We start from the raw sequence: 27,759 nt of genomic DNA, 5'->3' as shown, positions 1-27,759 counted from the left end.
GCAGACGCCTGATTCATCTCTTGAAGAGGGGGTCAAGTGGGAATGGGGTCCAGAACAATCAGAGGCAGTAAAACAGCTCAAAAGAAGCCTCTCACAAGCGCCTTGCCTAGCTTACCCTGTCAGAAACAAGGGGCCTCATTACGACCCTGGCGGTACGTGGTAAACGGCGCCGTAAAAGGTGCCGGCGCCGTTTACCCCGTACCGCCTCATTACGAGGTCCCCTCACGGGACCCAGGAAGCAATGCCTGGTCAAACCAGGCGTGCTTACCGGGTCCCACGAGGGGAAGAGGGAGCAAACAACGGGCCAACTCGTAATGACCTGTTGTTTGCTCCCGCTCCAATTCCCATTCAGCCCTATGGGGGCTGAAATGGGGAAGGACCGGGTCCGGGTCCTTGGAAGGAGGAATTACTGGGCCTTCCGAACTTGGAATGGCCCGGTAATTCCTCATTCTGAGGACCCGGACCCGGACACGATTTCGGCGGCAGCCATGCCGCCAATAGCGGCATGGCTACCGCCGAGGTCGTAATGAGGCCCAAGGAGTTTTTCTTGGAGACAGGGTTCTCTAATACATGCTTGACTGCAGTATTATACCAAAAGCATGACAAGGTCAATAAAGTAATCTCCTATGCGAGTAAAACTTTATCCTCTGTGGAGGAAAAATTGAATGATTCTGAGAAGGCACTTCTGGCAACGGTGTGGGCATTGAAGAATTACCGCCCGTTTATCTAGGGGGAACACATCATAGTGGAGACTCCACACCAGCCTCTGCAATATCTCCAAAGTGACAGAATCCGGCCTGGAAATGTGAGTAATTCCCAAATTACTTCTTGGATTCTGTCAATGCAAGGCTTTCCTGTGGAGGTCAGATATGGCCAAAACAAGAAGAGTCCCCTTGCGCAAGGTCTGGCTGACTTGCATGATTGTGCCAGAGAAAACTGTCTCCAGGACGAAAGTCTAAAAATCAAGGACAACATGGAGGCATACCTTAATTCCCCACACAAAGTCTTTGAAGAAGACAAGTGTGAGGGAATGCCCACTGTCTATGTGGATGGATGCTCTTACCATGTTGACAACAACGGGGAAAAAGAACTTGTGGCCGGCGTAGGGAATGCATGGGTGAATGAGTCCCCAGAACCCTCCGCTGGGTACAAGATTGGTCGCCGAAGTAGTCAAGTGGTAAAGTTGATGGCTGTGCATCAAGCCATCCTCACTGCAGTCCAACATCACCTCCATGAACTTGTCATAATCACAGATTCAGATTATGTACGGAACGGGTTCGTGGAGCACCTGGTTAACTGGAAAACCAGAGGCATGTTATGTGCTAATAACAAACCCTTGAAACATGGGAAGTTAATCCAAAATATTGATGATCTGGTCACCTTGAATGGGTTGACCATCTACTGGAAAAAGATCAAGGGTCATTCCAAAGTAGAGGGACCAGACAAAACTGGAAATGACTTAGCTGATCAGCTGGCCAAAAGCAGGGCCATCCAAGGGGATCTAATTGAGATTGAGTCCCTGTTGGGGGAAATCCAGGTCACTGCTATCACTAGGTCCCAGACAAATACTCACAATGATCTTTCAACTGCACAATGGAGTAAGGAGATCCCAGATGCTCATTTGATTACAGCTCAAAAAGGGGATACAATAATTGGTAAGTTGTATCAACACATTGAGGACCCTGAGAACTTTCCGCTGACGGATACCAATGACATAGGGAAAGAGGACCTCAGAGTGTTGATGAAATGTCCAAAAAATGTTCTGAATCCAAGACGGTTTGTTGGTAAGGAAATCCCTAGCTGGCCATGATCAGTGGGTGGTTCCTACCTCATTCCGAAGCCTGATGTTAAGTCACGCCCATGATGCTGCCACAGCCGGTCACAGGGGGTTTCATACAACACTTGAGATCTTAAGAGAGGTTGCATACTGGCCACACAAGGGGCAGGACCTCGACCAATACTTGAAGGGGTGTCTTGAGTGTGCACAATTTCAGCCAACATCCCTCACACACTGTGCGCCTCTCCAAAAGAGGGGGATGACACTGCCATGGTCAGATTTACAAGTCAACTTTATCGGACCCGTGATTCGCTCCTCTAGGGGGAATAAGTACATGTTGACCGTGACCAAACTGCAAGGCAGAAACAGCAGCTGCCCTGATGATCAATCACATCTTTTCGCGTTTTGGACTACCCCAAAGGATTGAGTCAGACAGAGGTAGCCATTTCACCAGCGAAGTAATGACAAAAATGTGGGAGATACTTGGGGTTAAAAGGAAGCTACATATTGCTTACCGGCCCGCCTCTAGTGGGGTAGTAGAACGCTACAACAAAACCATTGTGAGCATCTTAAAGAAGTTTGTGGCAGATTCTGGGCCAAGTTGGGATATCTGATTACCTATTGTCCTAATGGCCATCAGATCTACCCCTTCATCTGCAACTAAAATGTCACTGTTTGAGTTGATGACCGGATGCAGGATGGTGCTTCCCCAGCATCTGCTTTACAGGACCCAAGAGCAGACATTGATCAATGCCTCCACAACTCATGAGTATGTTGAAAAATTAAGAAAACACATTTAAAATGCTTTTGCCTATGCTCAGCGAAATCTAGAAAGATCAGCCGATAGCATGAAGACCCACTATGACTTGAAGACTACCAGGAAAGAATACCATGTAGGAGACCGGGTCTATCTATACAATTTCCAAAGGAACTAGGCCAAACAGCGGAAAATTCTGCCTACCTTGAAGGTACCTTTTGAAATTATAGACAAGATCTCACCAGTCACCTACAAGATTTGCATCCCAAAGGCAGTTTGGCAGAGCGGGAAGATAAGTGGGTCCATATTAATCAGCTAAAGTGTTGCCATCCTAGGCACACTCTGCAGCAACTGGAGGAGTCTTCTGGAACCCCAGAGGGGGCCGCTCCAGATCAATAAAATTCCAACCCTAAAATATTCCACATATAGTCTATAAAATATAATAATAAGAATGCAAATGTCTCCTGATTTACAAAATGTATATGCCCGCCCCACTACATTAATAGTGGTGGGGAAATGTCTACAAATATGTTTCTGCCTTTTTACTTTGTCATCCTAGGAGAGAGAAACCATGGAGACTGACCAAGGAGGACGACCCGGGGACCAGGAGCAAAGATCCAAGGGGTCCGGGGTATAGCACAATACTCCCATCAGGACTGGCGAGGAGAACCGATCGATCCACCCCTGATGGAGGAAAAGATGCTGGACTTTGCCATCTGTGGAATCCAGAGAGATGAGGCTGACATCCCAGTCTTGCAAAGTTCCATTTATGAAAGATCAACGGCCATCGCAAGAGTGGGGGCTTGTGGGATGTCTCAACCCACTCATCCAAGCCCTTCAACAGTACTGTGCATTGCTGGCAGCAGAAACATCAGAATGGCCACTGGAAAGCATGCTGCTTGCTCAAAATCACCAGAAAATGCGCAGTGAAAACCGGAAAAATAGGCTGCCATCCACTTTTGCCTATCTTAGTGAGCACCAGAGACCACTGCCAAAACCCATCCTTTGGCTGCTCACAGAGCAAAATCTCTGCCAAGGAATACAGAGCTGTCTCAAAAATCTGTTTTTATTTGGTGTCAAATTTGCTAAAATCATGGCTCACAAACCACCTAAAAAGATCCAACCTCCTTGTTGGGTGTTCCACATCATTATACTGCAAGAATCCACATAAACCCAATGTCAGAAAGAATCATGTGTTAATAGAACAAAATCCACTTTTAAAGATATTTGATGGAAAGACAGCTGTCAAATAGGGTGTATTACCGTTACTCGCCTCTGTCAGGTGCTGGCAATTTATAATTCTGACAGGAGAGCTGTGTTTGAGAAGTTAACTATGCCAAAGAAGAGAATTCCATCAAAATACCACATAGAGTGCCACACAGTGATGTCATTGTTGAAAAAGACTTGATTTAAAGATATGTTGCTTATTGTCAGTTTATAAATGTATTTTTTTTTACAAGGAACTATGTTGCAATTGACTAGAAGGTAATCAGATTTAGTTAAAAATTCAAGAGGCCTTCTGTTCATGGGAACCCTTCACACCTTATCCCCAGACAAAGAAGCTTCCTTCTGCCCTTGGCCAAGAGATTGACAGACTGGTGTGAACAGGAACTAGCCAAGGCACCCTGGCATGTTGCTCTCAGTCAAGACAATGGGGGCTTTGGGATGAATAGAATATGCTGATTTGGGTGTGACTGGTCAACAACTGCTCTGGGAGAAACAAGACATGTGACCCTCTGAGTCAACCAGCTCTGGGGGTGGGGGCAAACCATTGTGGATTCAGGTAGCCCAGCAAATATATGTTTTATAAAATTGCGTATAACAAATTTTACTGACAGCTGACAAAAATATGAAACTTTGGGATTCTTAAAATGAAAAAATCACCCACAATTTAAGACTAAGCTGGACGCCGTGTGATGTTCTGAGACCAAACCCCAGAATTATTAATATTGCAGCTGCAGTGTTTTTGCTATGAACATAAGAATTTACAGGACTGTGCGCATAGAGGATATGTATGTTTGTATAAAATTTGGTGCAGAACCAATATTGGAAAACCCACCAAAAGTGTGAATAAGTTGTCATTTCTGAACTAGAGCTCTTAGGAAGATCAGAGCTGGACAAGAATGTACCTTAAGTAATTTATGATGTGTATATGTATTATGAACAACTTGTGTATCTGGGAAATATGTTTTTTGGGTAAAATAAATTTTCTCTGTAAAAGGAAAGGGGAGGGATTTCAGTTAAGCCATAAACATGACACCAGGTGACACGCTGATTCTTTCTCCAGTCAGGGGACAGAGAATCCTCTAACCTATCAAATCCTTAGGGGGTTGGGCATAGCGAATCAGCCTGCCCACCCACTTTGGAAACAAATAAAAAGAGACTGTTTAGGACAGATAAAAAACACTCTTTTTTCCACTACTCACCGATTCCTGCGAAGCACTCTGCCAGACCAGATCCAGACAATATCCAGACAGAGACTCCAGACTCCAGATCTAGATCCAGAGACCAGAACTCTAGAACCCAAACTCTAGAACCTTGAAACAGAGAAGCCTAAACAGCAGGCCTGTAGAATCTAGCAACCTGATTCTCACATTCAACAGCCGGGCTGAGCTGTTCTATTCTAGCCAAGAACCCTGTCCTAGAACCAAGGTCCAGACCCAGAAAGAAGTGCTGTAATCCAAGACCCGTCAGATCCAGTTCAAGAGGCCGCAGACCGCCGTGCAGTGCTGAACGCAGAACCCAGAGGGCCTGAGACCGTCCGGTGGTGAGAGTGAAGCCAAACCCCTTGACCAGATCGTTGACGAGGCCCATTACATTCCAAAGCCTAGGAGTGAGTATCTAGTCTAGAACTGTCCTAAACCAATCTCTTAGTTTAACCCTTTAAGTGCCATGGGCGTGGTATCTCGACCTTGACAGTGCACACGCAGTGCCAAGGACGAGATAGCTCTTCCTTTTCGGCACCTTGTTTTGAGCGATCCCTGCAAAGCAGGGATCGCTCAAAACTGTAATCCAACCCCCGGGCTATGTGAGGGGGGAGGTCCCCCCTCATTGCCAGGGGGCTGGATTACCTTCAGTTTCACGTCGGCGTGCGTAACGCACGTCGGCGTGAAACTGAAAGTAAATTCCCCACAGCAGCCATTTTCGGCTGCTGCGGGGAATAGAGAAGGTAAGAGACCTTCTTTGTCCGCCTCGATCTCCGGCTGTATTTCAAGCCGGAGATCGAGGCAGGTATCGTTGGAAAGGGGAGATTCATGAGGGTTGCATGAGGTGGGGCCCTCCATTTGGGGTGGGGGGGTTAAGGGCCACCCCCCATTGCAGTAGACCATTTGCTGCCAATTTAGGGTGCCCCTCAGCCCCCCCTAAAAAGCAGCCTATGAATTTGTATGATTTTTTTTGTTTACCCAACTTCGCTTGGTGCAGATGGCCACATTAGTGTGGCAATCTGCCCCCATGGTGCCCAAACCCTACTGCCCCATCTATTGGGGGTCCTGCCCCACCTTTTGTGGTGGCCCTCTCCCCCCCACCCCAAATGGCTGGGGGGGACACCTCATGCTGCCCTCCCTGAGCCTCCTAGGAAGGGCTGCATGATGTGCCCCCCCTCCGTTCAGTGTGGGTGAGGAGAGGGCCACCACAAATGGTGGGACAGGCCCCCCAGTGGGTGGGAAGTAATGTTTGTGCACCCCGGGGCCAGATTGGCACACCAATGTGCCCCTCTGTACCAGGGCAAGTTTCAGAAACAAAGAAAAAATGGAAAATGGTGGCACGCTTCCTAGGGGGGGCTGTGGAGCACCCCAAAGGGTCTGGGAAGTTTCTAATGGGATGGGGCATTGACCCCCTCCCCCCAACCATAATGGAGTGGGTGCTATGTCATGCAGCCCTCCCTGGGACCAGATATCTGCTCCTAGGAACGGACGTCTGAGTCCACGGAGGAGTGCAGGACAGCCCCTGCCATTATCTGCCCCTGGTGAGGGCTACATGAGATGGGCCGCCCCTCCTATTTGGCCATCTGTGGGTTCCCACGGGTGTCCTCTTTTGGAAAATGCGTGGGGTTCCCTGTTTTCCTTGCTGGCTTCGACGCCCTAGGCCCAAATCTGTAGGTTGCCCACATGAACAAAATGGGCAGTGACGAAAGGCTTGGGTTTACCAGTGGGTTACCCTTTTTCTTTTGCACCCCCGGTAGGTGTACCCACACATGTGAGGTACCATTTTCATCGGGACACCTGTGGGAACGCGGAACAGTAGGCCATGTGTTGTTGGGGGCTTCTTTCAATGGGTGTGCCGAGTGAAATGTGCGGAAAAAGCGTTTTTTTCCCCACATTTCGGAATTTGCGGGGTTGTCTGGGTAATACATTCTGGGGCGATGTGCGCAAATCATACCTCTGCGGATTCCCACGGGTGTTCTCTTTTCGGAAATGCATGGGGTTCCCTGTTTTCCTTGGTGGCTTGGACACCCGAGGCCCATATCTGTATGTTGTGCCGGTCGGCAGAATGTCTGAGATTCCGCTCTGAAAACAGACTTGGGGTTACTTGTGTTTTAGGCTTTCCCCTTGGCGGCCAGGTAGGTGCACCCACACATGTGAGGTACCGTTTTCATTGGGACACCTGTGGGAACGCAGGACGGTAGGCCATGTGTTGTTGGGGGTGTGTTTCGATGGGTGCGCCGAGTGAAATGTGTGGAAAAAGTGTTTTTTTCCCTACATTTCGGACTTTGCGGGGCTGTCTGGGTAAAAAATTCTGGGGCGATGTACGCAAATCATACCGCTGCGGATTCCCACGGGTGTCATCTTTTCGGAAATGCATGGCGTTCCCTGTTTTCCTTGGTGGCTTGGACACCCAAGGCCCATATCTGTATGTTGTGCCGGGCGGCAGAATATCTGAGATTCCGCTCTGAAAACAGACTTGGGGTTACTTGTGTTTTAGGCTTTCCCCTGGGCAGCCAAGTAGGTGCACCCACACATGTGAGGTACCATTTTCATCGGGACACCTGTGGGAACGCGAGACGGTAGGCCATGTGTTGTTGGGGGCATGTTTTGATGGGTGCGCCGAGCGAAATATGCGTGAAAAGCGTTTTTTTCCCCACATTTCGGACTTTGCGGGGCTATCTGGGTAATAAATTCTAGGGCGATGTGCGCAAATCATACCTTTGTGGATTCCCACGGGTGTCCTCTTTTTGGAAATGCATGGGATTCCCTGTTTTCCTTGGTGGCTTGGACACCCGAGGCCCATATCTGTATGTTGTGCCGGTCGGCAGAATGTCTGAGATTCCACTCTGAAAACAGAGTTGGGGTTACTTGTGTTTTAGGCTCTCCCCTTGGCGGCCAGGTCGGTGCACCCACACATGTGAGGTACCGTTTTCATAGGGACACCTGTGGGAATGCGGAACTGTCGGCCATGTGTTGTGTTTGTGTGGTTTTCATAACGTTTTGACCCGTTTGCTGGTGCCCTTTGTCCCACAACCCTTTCATTTCCCAAATGTGACCTACATTTAGTCGCTGCTTTAGCCACCATACACCTTTGTAACCTGCACAAGTCACCTACCCTTGAAAAGGTCTGCCTATGCTCTTTCAAAAAATGTATGCTTGCCGTTCCTCACCACATTGGTTTTCCCGATTTACACATGCGAAGTGCGTCTGGTCAGGCCATGAGCGTAAAACTCCTGTGTACCATGGCTCAGTGTTTGGCTTGTGGTATTGCTTGTTTTGTAAAATACTACAAAAAATGTGTGCTCTCCTAACTGCAAGAGTCGGGGGAATGTAGCGGAGCATTGCTTTTCTCAAAATTCATAGAAGCCATTGCCGTACCAAGCCAACCATGTCCAACACATACCTTTTTTTTTGGTCATTTTCCCACTTTGACCCCCAATCGATGGCAGTTTCCCCTACCTATTTGTTGCCTGACCTACGCAAATCACCCCTTCCTAAACTTGGAATTTTGTCTACATTTCAGAAATATATGCCTTTCTGTCCTCCAATTCGGCTTTCCTGCCCTTTTCTTCCATTCTGTCCATGCATGTCCAATTGGCAAAAATGGCCAAAATCGCCTACCTCTCACAAAACGGTTGATAACCACATCAAAATAATTTTTTTCCATTTCCACTCAACCTGTTCTTGAAAGCCAGGAAATTGGGGAACTCAGCACAGCAAACCATTTGTTCGTAGCTCTTGCAAGGAAAAAACCACAGGCTTCTTTGTACATCATTTTATTGGCATTTTTTGAAAAAAAAAAAACATTTTCACCCTTTTTGCTTATTTTCTCTCACCCCCAACCTGGGATTCCTGGGTGGTGTTACGACCGCCTACATGTGGGAAAAAAAGGAGCCAAATTTGGCTGAGATATCTCATGTAACAAAAAAGTTACAAGCCATTGAATGGCCACATACCGAAATCACCAAAAAAGGACCTGGCACTGGGGAGAAATACCCCTGGCCCTTAAAGGGTTAAAGTAATCCGCTTCCATCCATTTTAACCTGTCCAGAGCTGCATTATAGAATCTTGTGTCCATCCTATTGATTTCAAATCTGTAAAGCGCATCTGTCATTTCTGAAATCTTGATTTTATTTCTGCAAAATCTACCTTCACAAAAACATCCGTAACTTTCAAACACGTCCTAGAAGCAAAATGTAACTGTCATTTTGAAGCTAAGATCCTAAGCTTTCCAACAAACCCAACATATGTTTGCCTCTTTTAAAATCATACCTGTTTCTCTAAGCTTGCTGGTGGAACTGGGATTGAACTGCATTCTTGATTGTCTTCCTGAAACCTGTGTGCCCTTATTTCCATCTGTTCATATTGGATACGTGGGGAGTGAGTAGTCACATGGGAAAAAGTGACCATATTATCTTTTGATTGAAATCATATCAAGTCTATTTCTGTGTTGGATTCTTTCTCATTATTGCATTTCCTTGAATCATATGAGGATTTTCTGCTACAGTATCCTTCATATTCATATTCCTAAGTGATTAAAGAGATTGGCAATTTTGTAATATTACCCCTTGTTGATTACCGTCCATATTCATAAGTGTGCTATTCAGATATTCTTTTGTTCATAAAAGTGTGATATATATATATATATATATATATATATATATATATACATATATATTGTTTAATTCTTCAAATAAACCTTTTAATTTGCAAAACAAACCTACTTCTTGGCTGAGTGAGGTCAGGGGAATTCAAAGAGAGGGGCGTTATATAAAGGTTCATCATCCAGATTTAAAGAACTTTGACATAAAAATATATAAATAAGGGCTTCCATTGGGCATCCCATCCTAAGCATTGACTTAGTTGGAGTGCTGGATTTAAGTCACTTACAATGTTGTGACCCCTACCCTGAGAAACAAATGGCCTTCAAGGAGGCAAATCAAGATTTCCATTCATGTATATCTCTGGTGTCAGCGCTAAGCAGGAAAGTGCTGTGGACAAAACAGGGCAGTTTGGAAGAAAATCAGGGACATTGAAACAGGTTTGGCCCGTAGGATGGCATGACTGCATGTCACAAATTGGCTTGGTTTTTGCAGCTGAATGCAATGTTAGTTCTTAGCGGTATGAGGTTAGCAAGAAAGAATTGAGGAAAAAGAGACGCACATGGTCAGGATAAAAGTAATAATTAGCATTGGATCATCTCATATGTTCTGTACATTTTAGAAAAGGAATACGTTTGCCGCAGAGAGCAACATGGGTGCTAATCAAGTGCACGTTTGTAAGAGCCAGGTTGCTAGATACATGGACATTAAAGTCCCAGGCACATTTGGAGCCAGTGTGTAAATATGTTGTCATTGTGCAAATAATGCAGCAAATTAATTTAGCAGCAATTATGCTGGTATAATAGTGAATGGAGCAAGCCTGTTTGCCCCAAATTCATATTAACTTTTATATTTATTTTTTTAGTCAACCAATGAAGCAGACGGGTTTCTTACTATTTGTGATGCATAACATACAAGGAAATGTAATAAACATTTGGCGTCTTATGTTGAACAGCACACATAGTACGTAAAAGAGGCTGATTCATTGTAGCCTCGGTGCAAATGCCTTCCGATAGCATTGTTTGCGAGAAAACCTTCTCATTCCAAATATAACAAGGAGCAAAAGTGATGGTAAATGCAATTGCTGAATTGTTAGCAATGGTGCAAATGTTTTATAAACTGGCCCAAGAGGTCCGATTATTAAAATTCGTTTTCACCCTTCTGCAAAAAAACGGAGCAAATACATTTAGCACCGATTTTGCAGCTTGATAATTTGGAATGCCACAAACAGTTTCATCCCCATTGTGTATTCGCAAAGTAATTCACTAGGAAAAACATGAGGCATGGCATGAAAAGAAAAGTAGACAAAACATGTATTTTTTCATCGTGCAGGACATTTAGTACAAAACATTTTAGCTGTGAACATCTTCTAGCTAATGTTTGTATTCTTGAAGTAATTGCCCCATGGGACAGATTATAAATATATTGTGCTCCAGCAAATAAATGGCACAAATGAATTACATTTTGCGCCATAGACAATAAAGACTCTATCATAATGTTTGTGTCCCAGTCCGTGCTTCGAAGTAAGGACACTTTAAATAAAAAAAAATCACATTCTTTTTTCCCTTATGTACATTTTTTTTATAGATAATATGGATTGTGAGAAACTGTTTCCTCCATTCTGTAATATCTAAGCATTTTCTCAATGTCTAGCATTGGTGCAAGTGTTAGTTATTCTGGCCATAGGTGTTCCGTTGTGCATTGCTCCCAGGGTGCAGATTTTTAGAATGTTGCCCTTGTGTAAATAGAATGGCCCCAAATATTTTTGCACCAATGTTTTTTTGCCTAAATTCGTATCATCTTAAATGTGTTCGCATGGCAAAACTCAAGCAGTCTTTTTTAAAAATGTATGCTATATTTATAACTATGGCTGCGGTGTAAAATAAAACATGCATGCATTTAAATGTATTAAACACATTTCTTTTTATGTTATGCAAAACATTGAAAGCACACATAAAGTCGGAGTGATAGTATGGATTGCGACAAAACATGTTTGGTCCATTCTGTATTAATTAAGCAGCGATGCTTGTGCTAAATGCATTTGTATAGTTTTTAGCACAGGTTGCAAAGGTTAGATAATATGGCCCCTGGAATGATAAAAGAGTCTTTTGGTATCTTCCCAAATCACATACCGCTGTTTCAGCAGCAGTAAGTGTCTAGGAGCATCATGTTATGTTTTTCGAAAGAGATGACACTGGATACGAAGTGCGAGCATCAAGATGCATTTATCATTTGAAGCTATTGGCTATATTTGACGAGACCTCACGCTAGACACAGGACACAGATCCCACCTCATAGAATACCGGCATAACCTGCGGAATGTCAGGAATCGAACTGGATGATATGGGAGGGGGTATTTAGGGTAAAATGACGGGCTACATGGAAGTCCATTGCTCCCCAGAGATGGGGCTAGCGTCTGCTGAGTCTAAATCTTGTACTTTAGGAAAACATGTGCCATGTCACAGAAAAGGGGCTATTTTTGGCACGGACAAATCCTATAAGAAGTGACATCCGACGTCCGGATTATACGTAATGATTCGTTGTCTAATCACACGTTTCGGATCTCGGGTAAAATTGCTGGTACATTTTTCAAGTTTGTCCAGCCAATAAGAGCCCTCTCAGGGTTCAAGATCATTCAAAACATCACAACCCTAGAATCTCCTAAAGGAATGTCTCTCCCCTATATATATAGTGGAACTCACTTCCTGTCCCTTGTGGGGTTTTCAAGGATTTGAAGGAAGGAGTACACTGAGCAGGCTCACACTTGGGGGATGTCTGGAAGGTTGATGGTGCTTTGCAATAGGGTGTTGAGGAGTTTGAGTTGTAGATGTTTGCTGTTAGTAATTTGTCTAGTTCTTTGGCCTTTAGTGTTTTTTACAGGACATGTTTGTGCCCCTTGTTTCAGTGTTTGTTCATTATGTTGATGTGCTGTTGTTTGCCATTTCCTGTTATGTCTTTTAGCTTTTGAGTCGCCCTTTAAAATGTAGAAAAAGTCCGAAAATGATTCCGTCCTGCCCAATACAAATCCCCCAACAAAAGACAAACCGAAATGGTTCACCCTTTCCGGGTTTCCTCTTACATATTTATTTATATTGTCTCATATTTCCAGTTGCTATTCTGTTGCTTTGTAGTGTAGTGTTGTTAGTGTCAGTGTGGTAGTAACTAGCATTTGTTTATTTGTCATATTGGGGGTGTGCTTTCGTTCTAATTGCTGGTTTGGTCACACTTTGGGTTCCAGGGGTGGTTTCTAGCCTTTGCAATTGCCATGTGTAGCTCTAATGTCATGCATGGGAAGCTGTAAGGGGAAGATGTTTGCAGGGGAGAAGGAGAAGCTATGCTTCTGTTTGCAGGGAGTGGAGGATTCCTCCATGATGGATAAGGATGGGGGCATCGCATGCCAGTTACGTGTTCCAGTTCATGGGGCCAGGCCACAGAGCATTACCAATCCTCCAAGCCGGCAGGAGAGTATGAGGCATCGGGTGACTCAGGAGAAATTGTGGGAGATAAGGTTGGGCAAGGACAGCAGGGCTGCATCTGGATTTCCCCACAGAAGCACCGGAGGCAGGGCCTCTAGTGCATGCCCCCGCAGAGGCAGGTGAGGCAGGGACTCCTCTGTACAACTTCATAGATGCAGGGGAGGAACAGCCTCCAGTGCATGCCCCCACAGAGGCCGGTCCAGTGCAGGAGTGGGAGGACATGTTCCTCGTGTGGGAGGAGGTGTCTGCTGCAGCAAGCACCTTGGAGGTGGAGTATGAGGTAGCTCCTGTCTGAGGAGGCATTGATGTGGTCTCCACCCAGAATGGTGGGGGTGCTGCTGAAGATGATGGGGAGAGGCCTATCAGGAGAAGGCTCTGTGGTAGGACCTACCTGTAGAGGTGCCGCAGCAGGTTCCATACCAACCTGAGGAGGAGGACAAGGTAATGAAGAGTATTAAGGAGGTGGCAGAGGAGACTCTTCGTGTGTGTTATAGCCAAGACAGGAACAGCATTAGCACCAGGGAGTGAATAACTGTACCCCCTACTCAGCCAACATGGTCCTGGGTGTGGGACTATTTGCCCTATCACCAGTAAAACAATCAAGTGGGTAGTTCTGCGTTGTAGTGGGCAGTGGAAAGAGTGTCAGATGTGGCCAGACGTGAAAGGCCTAAGGGTCGCATCATAGGGTTGACAGCCAAGAGCAACCAGATTCACTGGTGGCAAAAGCAAGTCTAACAGGTGAACAATTAATTTGTCTCCTCGGACCACACTGGTGACCTGGCTGCCACCTCCTCCCAATCCAATGCTGGTGAGGGAGAGGGCCCTAACACCTCCCAAGGCCCGAGTGCAGCACAGTAATGGCATCATGGAAGCCATGCCAATATCCTTGCACACATCCAGGCAACCAAATCAGTGGCAGTGTATTATTATTTTGTTGAACAAAACATCGTTTAGTGCTCCTTGAAATTTCAAGTGGCCCTCGCTCGACCAAATGTGCACCCACAATAGAATCGGTTTCAGGGAAATCATATCAAAAATGGAATAAAGGCCCAACTCCAAATGCAGAGGAATATTAGTTGAGCATCCCGGGAGTTGAAGTAACATTTTCAGAAAATTATTCTCTGTCGCTGCAAGGGCGTTGGCCTTATTTGAGCCCCAATTTGTGCTCCATAGCGAGCACCTGCCCGGACTTGTGCTTTATAAATCTCTACAATCGGAACAACGGAATTACACTTTATTTGCAAAGGCTAAGATGCAATTGCACTTCCTTTCCAAGCTCGCATCAGCTTTTGCCAGGTGGTCATTCCATTTATTGTCATTAGAAATTGTAATACCAAGATACATAAAGTTACTAACTTTATCTGTGCCTCATTGACGCCAAGATATATGCCAAATTATGCCCCCACTTCTACCACACCTCACACATTTTGTGCATTTACTCTGGGCAGTCCGTCAGCAGGGGGACTGGAATGACACTATGATGGCCGGAAAACTGAGGAGGAACATGGGGCTCCAACACCCTTTCCTGCTGCAGGGTGCTGTGTATGGGGGGAAGGAACGAGGCAGTTATTGACATTACCTGACATTATGAACGTGGCGGTCTCTGGGAGAGCTGAAGAATTTTAGGAAGTACGCAGTGGGATTGCTTGAGAGCTTTAGTGGCTGGCTGCACCCTGAGAAAAAGCTCAAGACCTTTGTAGGCATGCTGCCATTGTGAAACACCTGAGAACTTTTGTGGTTGTCTTGGCCCTGTGAACATGCCCAAGAACATTGTTGGGCAGCTGCACCCTGTGAACAACATTAGAACGTTAGTGGGAGGTTGCACCCTGTGAGAGAACACTAAGAAGGGGTGGCTGAACCCTCAGGGAGAACATGAAATCTTTAAGGGGTGGCTATGCCCTGAGGGAGAGTCTGATTTTCTTAAGGAGTGGCTGAAAACTGTGGGACAGCCAGAGAACATTAATGGGCGCCTTCACCCAATGTAAACAAGAGAGAACATTAGAGGCTTCCTGTACCCTTTGAGAGAACTTGAAAAACTTAAGGGGTGGCTGCATCCTATTGGAGAACATGACAATCTTAAGGGTTGGCTGCACCGTGTGAGAGAACCGGAGAACCTTAAGGGGTGGCTGTACCCTGAGGGATAACATGATACAATTACAGGTGGCTGCACCCTGTGAGAGAACATGCAAACATTTCACAAGTAATGTAATCATCATGAGACAATACAAAATGTCAAAAACAGTGCTCTCAAAAAAGAAAATTACAATGTTAAGACAGTAACTAGTCAGGGTCACTCAGTTACTAATACAGAAAACACTTGCACACCTTGAAGCAACACTGATCCACTTATCAGTGCCTGACATGTACTGGGTAAGAAATCATAATCATCATTCAAACTGGTGTGTTGGACTTGGATTAAAGTTGTTTCATTGTCTTCCACAATGAAAGTGATTGCTCATTTTAATGATGGATGGCTTCTCCTGTGGTTAGAGACAATAGCCCTGCCTACACATAACATTGTTTCAGATTGCACATTTGAAGGGCCCATTTTAGCAATTTAACAGCAACTGGCATGTGTGCCGCTGGACAGATGTACTGCTTGATGTACCAATAATGTAATGGGTGATCATCCTTTCCAGATGGTGAGTTGTGCAATATATAGCCATCACATGCAGTGATGCCTATACGGTTGGCTATGCCCAGTCATGGATCATGAACCCGCTGCTCCTCGAAATCTAAGCAACCTTTCACTGGTGAGACGCAATGATGGTGAAACATGGCTGGGGTGGCTTGTGGTCTCTTGAAGAAGGGAGGTTACCAACAAGTTCATGCTTGACTGCCCCTTTAGGGTTGGGACCAAGCCTCATTTACATATGGTCTTTCATGTTTCTGTAATGCCTTGACAGGCTGAAGATGATTGATCTGTTTAGGTTGCCCTCAGCAATGCCAGAGGTAAAGAATTATTCAAAACCTTGAAGTCATACCTTCTTTTGCTTTTATGTAAATAGGCTTCAAGCATCTGTAGGACTGATGGTCCCCTTTCTGTTCCTGCATTCAAGGTGACTGAGCTTCTCAGGAGGATGCCGCACAGATTCTCCTCCCCACAGGTTATTGTGTGCACTGCTCACAAATCTTTCAGTCCTTGTCAGTGAATTACTGCCAACTGATGGTGTCATTTCTGAGCTTGACATTCCCGTAATACTTGGAACAATATTGGCTAGTTGGTGTTCTTCCTGGCTCCTGCATTCTTTCTCCAATTGATGTTACAGGCTGCAGTAAGGCATTCGTACACATTTGCAGAGTCTCCTCCTTGTGATGTTTGCTGTGACTCCTCCTTCCCTAATGCATGCAATGAAAATCTGCCCTTTATTCTTTAAAGCATGTGTTCATAAAGCTAATCATCAGGGACTCAATGTTCCTTAATGCCTCCAAAACACTGGCCTAATGCAAAGATGGATTACTGCTTGCACTTGTAGTTTACAGCGGGTACAGCTCAGTGTATCCTTCAAAAGCAACGACACACCTGAAATATTTTCAGGGTGAATTGTGAAGACAGGTGAAGGTATGTTGCTTGACTAGTGAACGGTGCTCCAAAGACCTTTTGGCTTCTTCCGATGTCTGTGTATGGTGCAGCAGCATATGGAACAACATAGATATAATACCAATATTGGACCCTGTAGTCCCTCGGCAGACTGCTTTCTGTCAAAGTGCGAATGTAGACAGATTAAGTTGTTGTTTATTCTCTGTAAAGCACTGCCACACTTTTGACTTTTGTGTGGGCTTGCAAGCAGGCTGCGCTAATGTGGGCACGATGGCAGTGTTCTGGATGCTACATAATGTTGTGAGGTGATTTCTCATCTGGGGCAGGAAGGCTTTTTCTCCAATAGACTGAACATCGGTATGGAGTAAACGCCTATTAAAACTAAAGCATCTGTGGCTCTGAAAAGACCACGAGCTCTGGCTAATTTGAATGCTGGCATGGGGTCTCAATGCCGACACCAGAATAGCTCTGTCAGCCTAAAACTGGATCCGGAATAAGGGATTCGTCAATCTAGAAACACATAGGGCCCGATTCATGGAGCGTTTTCCAATGGGATTGCACCATTGTAAAACGCTTCTGTGAATCGGGCCGTGGAGTTTAAGCATGTTTTGGCAGATCCCAGATGTTGTCCTTTTCCAAAGACCTTCTTTTAGACTTGTTGTGTGGACTTAGATTTCTTTTTTATTTTATTTAAACTTGTTTGGATTTCCTTTCTATTGGAATTTTACAGAACCTCTTAAAAGGTGGTATTAAATGGAATGCTTTTCAGATACCTTAATCAAATATGTTTTCTTAGATACAGCACACTGGATGTGAAGTGGGGCTAAACCCGGAAGATACCAATTCTTTTTAATGTCTGACATCATTACAGATTCCTTTTAAAATTGTTTCATGTACTGTATGATTCACCATGTGTCGGTGTCATTGAAGGTGCGCCCTGCTTATTCCACATTATTGAATGGGGAATTGCTCCATTCTAGATTGGATTTGAACACCAGGGACTGAGGGGTGTGAGGGGTTCGGGGTGGAGAACGGAGGGCATTAGGCGAGATGGACACCCACTAGAATTATATGACATATCTTTTCTTAGTATGTAATACAATAAACAAACATGTTCTTATAAATGTACTGCTAAACGAAGACTTGGACATTTTTGGAGGACGCATTACTATCTTTCAATAGCAGCACACATCTCATTGGCTTCCTTGGCTTTTTTATGACATCCCATCATCCATTAAGGCACTAAGTTCAAGACATCTCCTACAGAAGACCTTAGGTATACGCTCAAAGACAAAAAGAATACCAAGATCAAATAAACAACCCCCCCCACCCAACTCATGAACCCATCATCAAAAAAATGGCCGGCTTGGACTTTTCAGTTTTGATTCAGGAGGATGTGGAGGAGTGAAGTCATGTCTGTTAGCTGCCCATCTGACTGAGATGTTTCTGTGGACATGCCAGTTTGTCCTCCACTGTTAGTTGATCCCGGACAAGGTTCGGGAGCTGCTGCATGCATCAGCAACAGGACCAGGCATTTCTTTGTGACTTCCGTGATGTCACCCATGCACAGCTAGCACATGTTGTGCACCGGTATGATGTTACAACAGTAAACAGACATTTTAGAATCTATTGATGCCTCCTCTGCTTAAAAGCAAGGATGACTACCAGCAATACCAAATACTAAAATCATGCTACATATCATTTCTATCCCCTTCCTTGGTGCCCCCCCCAGGCACCTGCTCTCTTGAGAGACTACAGTCTGAATGATGTCCCCTTCTGCTGCCGTGAATGACGCTGTCACTCACCTCTGCCAGGGGCGGAAGCGTCTCGTATGGGCGTGGAGGAGCGTGGATTTCTCTAGGATCGATGTATCCCTCCGAGGTGACACCTGGAACATAAGGAAACAGTGGCCATTGCCTGCATTTGAGATCAGTCAAGCAGAGTGGAAGCTTCCCCGTCATGCTCTCTGCCCCACTGACTTGTGTTTGCGTGCATGTATGGGATTTATGAAGCACAAACTTAGGTGGAAATCAACAGAGTGCTGTTCAAACGGGGTGCACCGAGGGGGTTACAAGTGAGGTGCATGGATAGCAGAGGACTAGGGGACCAAGGTAACGAGGGAAAAGTTGAACAAACGACCTAAAAGGGGATCGATAGAAAGACTGAGCTCCAGTGAAAACAAGGTTACATTTCCCTCCATCAAGTCTGTTCCATGTGTTAAACATTCTTTGAGCTTTCAAGCCAATCATTTAAATCTCATGGTCAAGCAATAGGGGCGTTTTATGTGGCAATCGGATTAACTATTTCAATAATGTCTTCTAAGAATCATTACATTTGGAGCGGAATACATTAGAATAGGCTGCTTTATATCTTGATAGGAAAGCAGACGTGTAACTTCCCTACAGCACCGCAATAGTGTAATAGAAGATGTAATATCCTGAACGATCCTTCATAATGCCTTCACCAGTGTTCTTTTTTCTCTTAATGTAGAGCACTTAGTGGGTCTAGTGATTTTCAATATCCAGGTACAATCTTCCTGAAGCTATGTCCCAGTGATGGCAATCAGATCTCAATTGGAATCAAATGCCATGCCATAAATTACCAACACGTCTTCACTGCCCCTCTACCTCTCACAAGACACGACTAAACACAAGTCCCATTACTCATTTGCCGCTGCTGTGGATAGGTGAGATCTGAAGGGTAGTGGAAATAAGAACTTCTGTACGTAGCATTGTACAAGGTATGTGATTGGCAAAACCATTGGCCCTGACAGGCGTGATGTCACAGCGATATGGAACCAGTGACTGGGTGAGCCATAGCTCCGGTTTTCTGTGTGAGTGAGATACTTCCACCAGTTTGCGAGATATCCTTAATGTGATTTCTGAGGGCCGCTATCGAATCTGACTGACCGATGATTGAGCAAGTGAATTAGGCAATTTGGGTGTCAAATGCTGCCTTCCTTGGTTTTGCAATTTAGAAGGCATTAAATGCAATGATTTTTAATTGATCTACAGTGCCTCGCCCTCAGATATAATGGTGCGATTAGATTTGTGGAGAGTGCGATATAAAGCGTCAAGTTCAGTCACGCATAATCCGCGAGCCTCAGTTCTGTGTTACCATTGATTCGGTGTAAAGCCACCAAGCATCTGGCTTTTGTTTAGTATTACCCCAAAATACAGAAAAAAAAAATAGGTTTGCTGCGCCTTAGCAGTAAATGAAAATGCTGAATCCCTGTTATAGCGCACAAGGGGATCGGAGGTTACAGGCATGTGCTCCGCTCCCCCAGTACAGTATTAGGAGATTGGGGTTGCATGGGTGTCCCCGCAGTCGCAAGGCCAGGATTGTGTGATCCCGGGGCTCCAGAACTTTTGCATTCGGAATTTCCGTTTGCGTTTTTTTCGGGCATGCAGTGATCACGTAGATCAATGTTGTGCTACATTCACAAGCTCTTGAATTTTTTTTAAAGGAGTGCATCTCAACCCACTGCAGGTCCCAACACAACGTCTGCAACATACTGACCATTACAGGTTGGGTAGAAGTAAAGTGTAGGAAACGGGGGGGGGTATGAAGGCCCCCCCAAATTTAAAAATAAAAGCTTTGATGCGGGGCAAGTCTAGATATTGAAGAAATTTGTGATGTTCCCTGACATCTTCGTATCCCCAATAACTTCTTTAGCCTTCCGCAGGGATGTAGTAACATCAGTGCCCATCGCCAAAAGAATGTGCCTACACTGGAAAGTCACGTTCAATGTTTGCTGACATTAGCTGTCACAGGGTGTCATCACATTGCTTTCCGTTCTCAGGCATGTGAGTATGTACTTCTCTCGGGAGTGTATCATGCCAGTCTACTTCTTAACAGTGAATGTCATGCACATGGCACTCACCTCATGGATGTGAGCATTGAGCATTTGAGTGCATAGACACCAACCAAATGACAGTGGTCTGTAGTACAAAACCTAATAACATGGTATGTTATTCTCTCTCAGGAATGTGGGCAGATTTACTTCCCAGCAGCCGCACTTTTAGTTTCCAATGTTATTCATATGTTTCCTTCTGCTCTTTCAAAGCCTGCCCCGCCGTGAGATGAGTTGATCAGGCACACTGATGCTTTCAAGCTTCATAGCGATGTATCTGTCCACCATTGAACTTTCTTAGACTCCTAGCCTATCAACTCATACTACATTGATCTGATTGTAAGGTGAGAATATGTGCAATGTACACATTAGCGCCATGACTACCTCCAATACCGGTACTGAGTCCGCCCTGGTTCAATGGGGACTTACCGGTCTATTCCGTCCTTTGCGGGACAGGTAAGCCCCCATGATCGTGTGCAGGGGACGCGAGTTCCCTTACATTGGGACATGTTCTTGTTCCTCTTTTAGGCACACTGATGCCCCAACTATACAGAATGAGCTTGGTCTGTTTTAGTTACAGATGTGGGTACTCACTCGTCCTGTGGTTGGCCATGTGAAGGTCATTTCGAGGTGGCGGGATGGGCTCTGGTGGCCTCTTGCTCTCCAAGCTGCAGTGTTTCTTGTAAAGGAGAACGGCAGCAGTGGTGAGCAATGCGGCTCCAACGGCAGCGCCAAGAATTGATCCGATGATGTCTCCAATGGGTGGAGAAGTCGACACGCCACCTGCAGTCAGAGGGCACATTTTAGCATCTACTCACAGGGTTAGCCATGACAACATCCACCTCTTGCAGTCCCACTGCGCTAACAGGGTCTCAAGTAATCAACCAATTCCCCAGTCCCATCATTCTCAGGAGGAATCTTATATAGTGTTTCATGCTGGATTCCTCCAGCTTCTAGGCTCTGCAATAACAGGTGCTAATGTAATAATGGACCTTGGAAGGCTGAATTGCGTTATCTGCCCAGCCACAGGATATGTGAAATTTATAAGTGGCATCTGGCCCCATTACTTAGGCAAACAGATAGCCAGCTCAGCGTTTTTCCAATGTTGAAAAGAAAAGAATTACTCATTAGAAAGAATGTATTCTGCTGTGGAACTAGTTTTTAACACCTATGAGAAACCCTGTCCAAACACGTTATTGGCATTATCAGAACGTTCTGGTCAATTTTAAAAGATAGCATTGACTGTATAACTTGCATAGAACCCCAAATATGGTCGCATTTAAACAACAGTGTAATACGAGGGTCATTATGGTGCATGCAGATATAGGGAAATACAAAGCAAAATAAATATACAATATTTGCAAACGCCTAGAAAATGAACAGCAACTGTGAGCTCAAGTGTCAGCAGCGGTTTGAAGGTGGTGGCTGCGTGTTTTTCCTCGTACCTGCTCTAATTACGGGATCCTCACCTTTCTTGAAAAACAATAAAACTCAGAACCACGTGCTCGTGTTTGCGCGCTCACAGTAAATGATAGCTCAAGCAAGTGCCAGCAGCGGTTTGGTGTTTCGGTGGGCGAGTGGCGAGCAGTAAGGTTAGGTAAGACTGTTAGGCAGGCTTTGCGTTGTTGGAGCATGCGCTATATTCAATTCTCATTTCTATCGGAGTGTGACTTGAATACTTCTCGAACTGTTGATTATCACGGACGCACGCCCATTACGCCCAGAGCCTACCCGACAATATATTATACCAAGGGGCTTGCTGTTCAAAATATGAAGCACAAAAAAGAAGCAAAGTGATATTTTGGCTTTCTTATAAAAATTGTGCAGAGCGCTGTGGATCAATCTCAGGGGTGACTGTGGGATTTCCTTTGAGCCCCCGAGTGACCCAAGCCACTTAACTTCACAAGTCGCTAACAGTACCAATGATAGATTGTACATATAATACCAAGACGTTGTGTCTTACATTTTGGTCAGATCAACCTTGTATGTGCGATTTAAGGAGTGGCAAGCAATGTTTGGGAGAAGAGGCAAAGAGAAGACCGATCTCTTCCAGTTCCTGTGGTGTTAAAAAAGCAGAGTGCAACAGACAAATGCAAATGGCAGCCACTGTAGCTGCCGAAGAGCCCGCTGACTCGCTCAGAGTCTTATCTGCTCTTTGTTTGACTGTGAAATCGACTGACCCGGAAATGCTGTACACAGGATGCCAGATGCCGGACACTCAAAAAGTCAACCTTCCCTGGCTTGGACTACTGCCGCCAGCAAGGATGAGTACATCTGAGGATGTGCCACCAGTGTGTGTAATCCCGAGCCAAATAACAGAGGTCATTACACACGCTCCTGGACGGGAAAACTTCATCACAAAAAAAACTTACCACAACATCTACTACATCGACTCCAAGAATGTTTACATCGAATTTGAATGCTACTATAGAGTTAGGGCTTCATTACAAGTGAGGCGGTAAGGGGTTAACAGCACCGGTAAAGTTGCCGGTGCCGTTAACCTCGTACTGCCTCATTACGAGGTCCCCTCGCCGGACCCGCTCTGGACGTCTGGTCAGACCAGACGTCCTTTGCGGGTCCTGCAAGGGGACCAGCCTGCTAACAACGGGCCCGTCATTAACAGGCCCATTGTTAGCATGCTCCCCATTCCCATTGAGCCCTATGTGGTCTCAAATGGGAATGGGGATGGTCCGGGTCCAGGTTCCCTGAATGGGGAAATACCGGGCCCTCTAAGGTCGGAATGGCCCAGTATTTCCCCATTCAGGGACCACAGACCTGGACCCGAGTTTGGAGGCATGGGTGCCTCCAAACTCGTAATGAGGCCCTTAATAAGGGATGTTAAAAGTGTTCTAAAAATCTCTAAGAAAGTTAATTTAATACCCGCAAACCAACCTGCAGAACTACCCGTTCAACATAAAGTACACACCCAAGTCTTAGTCCATCATGATACGCAGGAGGATTTGTTTCAATTAACGCAATTGGCAGGAGTAGAAAACAAAATACCATCCTCTGAATTTGAGTAATGAAGGACTTTTTCTTAAATCTGGCCTCAAATTCAACTAGTAGGAAGGATCATTTGGTGAAAGATACCATGGAGTTTTTGCTTGGGGATTTTAAATAGAAGCCTTCTGGAAGATTTTCCAAGGATGAAAGGTTACAGTCCACCCCTACCTGGCCTTAGCACTGTTGATGTTAGTGAAACCGATTCCAGAGGTGGGTCTCAAATGGACTGTATGATCGAACATGCCTCATTTCTAACACAACACTTGGCAATTAGCTTGATACACGTTCCAGAGGCCACATCACGGCAAGTGTTGCATGAAACACTTAAAGATATGGACGATAGAGTTAAATTAACCTCTCCATCAATCTCAGCTTTAAACCTAGTCCTAAATTCCTCTGTGAATGTCTTACAGTCCAGTGAGACAAAAAAAAGTTTTGGGCACATTACAGAACCTCATAGAAAAGCAAAGATCAACCGCCAATATTTTTCTAAGAGAAACATCTGCAACTTTGGAAGACCTAAATCAAAAAAGTCCTTGCTCTAACATTAACTTTCGAAACACATCCCAACCTCATAAAGGTGCAAGTTAATAAACCTGAACACTGCAAATATCAGCTGGCTAAGGGTGTGAAACATGTAAATATAGCTCAAGACGTCAGGGCATTAATTGAAGTTAATTAATGCCGGCATAATCCTTTCCTGAAAAGAGAATTCAACCGACAGAAGCAACCTCGGAACTTGCAGTATCTGAAATATTACTGTTTGAAGATCCAGACAGCGATCAGTCGAATGGAGTAATAATTGGCTCAGAAGTAGACCAAGGATCTTTGTTGAAGGCAAATGAAGTGGAAAATGTGTTAAAAAAGCAAAATTGGAGAAAAAAGAAGCAGGTAAGAAACTTTAAGAGTTCCAGGAAGTACTTGAGATTCCTAGATCTCTTGATAAATTTAATTACCCCAGAAGAACAGGCTGACTGCAGGAAGACTACAGCAGCTAAGAGAAATTTGAAAAAAGGGTTACAAAATATAGTTTGCCCTTCAAAGATTGACACTGGCATCCAAATGCCTAGGTGAAACATGAGGCCACTGAGAGAGACCCTGAGCAGCTCTCGGTCAACAGCAACACAAATGTCTTCCAGTTCAGATGCCCTGGTTGAAATAATTGAATTGCAATCATCAAAAAGTCTTAATGCGGGTACCACTCCTAGACAAAAGAACTTGGGACAGCAAACAGATAGTGGAAATCTTTCTAAGCCATGTGTCTGGAATGCTCAAACTCAATGAGAGATGCCAAGTCCAAGTGGCATTGGGGGTCATTACGACCCAGGCGCTAATTGCGCCCCATTCCAAGGTGAGTGGGGCGGTAAATCCCCATTTCCCATTTTCCCTTCCCCATTCCCATTTTTGCCCCATAGGGCATAATGGGAGTGGGGAAGGCGTTAATTACGCCACCGTAAATTACGGTGGCGTAATTGGCATCATGGCAGGTTAGCGCCATGGATTTTAACGGCTGCTAAGAGCAGCCGTTAAAATCAGAATAGGCGTTAAGGGTTAACGACGGCGTTAACCCTTAACGCCTGGGTCGTAATGAGGCCCATTGTCTTGCAAGCTCAGAAAGCTTCTGCTGTGCGATGGGTCCCAATAATGTATGTGGAGATAAGTAAAGACAAGTCTTCTTCAGTCGCATTAAGTGCCCAATCAACAGCTCAAAGTAATCCAGCATAAAAGCAGTCAGTGGTCGATGGTACGGTCAGCACATTTACTCAATTACAGATTTCTCAGCCTATAAATAAACAAAGCAACCCTCAACAGCCAGCTAATATAGGGGGCTTGGATATGGGAAATAAACAATCATCAGACATACAACTGGATGAAGACAAATTCTCTAACTCCTTCTTTGTTCGTCCGCATGTTTGGCTGCAACATCTAGAACAAGGGAAAAAGCAATTCATCCTGAATAGACAGACAATTTTGAAGACTGTGAAGCAATCCCCAGAGCTATCTTTGCTATACACACATGACTTAAACTACATACACTTCCCACATGAAAACCGTACTGACATAGTGGAGATTGGTCTACATTCTCTTTCAGGAGTAAATGCACTATGAGCAGCTCCAAAAAATCTTTTATATATGGGATTTAAAGTGTCATAAAAAAAAAAAACATGAAAAGTAAATCTAATGCAGGAGGAAAGCAGTCTAATAAGCAGGAGGGTGGGCATTATGGAAATTAGGGTGGAATATCGAAATGCCGGGTCCATCTGAAAACAAGGGATCTTTGACTTTTCACAACAATGTAAGCTCCTTGTCACTGGTTATTTTGACTGAAGTATTTCAGAAGCTAGAGGCAAATAATGCTTTGATTTAATAAAGAGGGACATTACTGTTCTTAGCTGGAATACAAGGGGTTATGGAAGTTTTATGAATGAATCCACCAGTAGTGACTTCTTTGGAACTTATGATCTAATTCTGTTGCAGGAAACATGGTTGCAATCTGAGTTAAGAATTGATGGCTTCACAATATTAGGGCAGTTAGCGTTTGGCAATGTAGTGGGTCGTCCCAAAGGAGACCTGCTTATAGCTTCAAGGAATGCCAAAATAATGAAAGTGTCAAAATTAATGTGCAATCGCTATGGAATTCTTGTATCTAAATTGTACTTTTATTCAGAAGGCACGTTGAGATGCCTACTTTTTCTAATCTTTATTATAGCCCAAGGTGTTTAAGTTTTTGGAGTTGATTATGGAGGTTCTGGCTGAGGGATTATCCTAGGAAGAAGCTATTAGCACACTCATAGCAGGCGACTAAAATTCACATTGTCGCCCTACAAATCTTTTGGAAATTAATAACGGTTTGGCCGTGGAAAATGGAAAGAATTGGCATCACTTGTTTAAAGAGTGGGATTTGCTCCTTTGTGATGGAAGTGTAGAGTGTGATCTAATTCCTGCCCCCTCATGGGAAAATGACAGATCTAAGTATATTATAGATTACATCATAGTGTCTGGAGATGTGTTTCTAGATGTTTCAAGATGGAGATAATGCCCAGAAAGAAAAAAAACATAACATGCTAACTCTTAAATTGGCCTGTGATTGTGATGCGTTGAGAAGGTGCCAACAGACAGAACTAGTAGTAAATCAGGGGTGCAACAGATTGGCTAGGTTTGTGGGTGACAGACGTAAGTTAAATAATAAATTAAAAGAAACTGTAATGTTGTTATGCCCAGAGTAATTGTGCATGGCTTGACACCCCAAATGTTTTAGAACCTTTATTTGGGATCTGGATAGTCCTCAATTTGGTGTGAAAATATTGCTGACAAAACATCAATACAGTTTTGGTCGGAAACCTGGTCCAGAAAATAGAAATTCAGAAAAACTTGAGAATCTTAGAAAAAATCTTCAATGTCTAGTTCAGAGATGATGTTGAAAAAAACATGACTTCTGTCAACGTTTAGGAATTGGAATAGATCCAATAGACTATTAAGATTCCAAAAACAAGGTGAATCTATGCTGACCACCCTTAAATGAAAAAAAACACTAGAAATGTTTGGTCGTTAGTAAATGGGCGGAAAGCTTACCAAATACAAGGCCAATGTAACTGTGTGTCTGAATAGGTTTGGTTATTACATTTCAGGACGCTTTTCTGTAATCCAGGGAAGGTTGTGACCAATGAACATTCTAATGTTCCTTGGAATCTCAGTCCTTCGCTGGAGGTAGTGGAAAGTCTATTAAAAAAAAAAACATCTGCATCGAGAGCAGTGGGACCTAATGGTCTGTCAAATCTGATTCTTAAATCTGATCTGGCCTCATGGCCTATGGTCCCTTTTCTTCTCTTTAAAAACATTATTGCCCAGAGGTGCTGCCCAGAGATTTGGAATACGGCTGTTATTATAACAATCTACAAGACGTACGATCGGACTGATCCCACCAACTATCGACCGATTGCCCTTCTTGATGTGGCTATTAAGATTTTTGCTGGGCTATCCTCTTGGAATTGGAAGGCTGGGCTGAACCAAACAGCATCTTGGATAAATGCCAAATAGGCTTCAGGAAGGTTATGTCAACCCCTCTCAAAGGCCTTATTGTAAACTTGTTGCGGTATAGCTCCTGGAAGACATGAAACTCCCCTCTATTTATGGCCATGATTGGCCTTTCCAAAGCCTTTGACACTATAAATAGATCTTGTCTCTGGGGAAAAGTAAGATTGTGGGGAATTCCCCGTGGCCTTTTAGCAATAATTGCTTACCTCCACCAAAACACGACCATTCAGGTCAGGCTGGATACTCAGGGACATCTGTCAAGCCCGATAAATACAGAGAGGGGAGTAAGG

The 27,759-nt window shown here is 44.6% G+C and overlaps 1 protein-coding gene across 1 annotated transcript in view; it reads right to left on the bottom strand.

Annotated features, from left to right (window-relative positions):
- Window positions 1-27,759, bottom strand: part of LOC138531453 (carcinoembryonic antigen-related cell adhesion molecule 4-like) — a 172,157-nt gene that overhangs the window by 18,163 nt on the left and 126,235 nt on the right. The window contains exons 4-5 of the mRNA XM_069640992.1: window positions 21,026-21,214; window positions 18,384-18,466 (exon numbers count right to left, since the gene is read on the bottom strand). Coding sequence (XP_069497093.1) covers window positions 18,384-18,466; window positions 21,026-21,214 — 272 coding nt within the window. The remainder of the gene's footprint in view (window positions 1-18,383; window positions 18,467-21,025; window positions 21,215-27,759) is intronic.

The sequence above is a fragment of the Ambystoma mexicanum genome, chromosome 1q, assembly GCF_040938575.1.
Source record: "Ambystoma mexicanum isolate Mex_15411 chromosome 1q, UKY_AmexF1_1, whole genome shotgun sequence".
NCBI lineage: Eukaryota > Metazoa > Chordata > Amphibia > Caudata > Ambystomatidae > Ambystoma > Ambystoma mexicanum.
The sequence above is the reverse complement of the archived record's forward strand: the minus strand, read 5'-3'. Positions and strand labels throughout refer to the sequence as shown.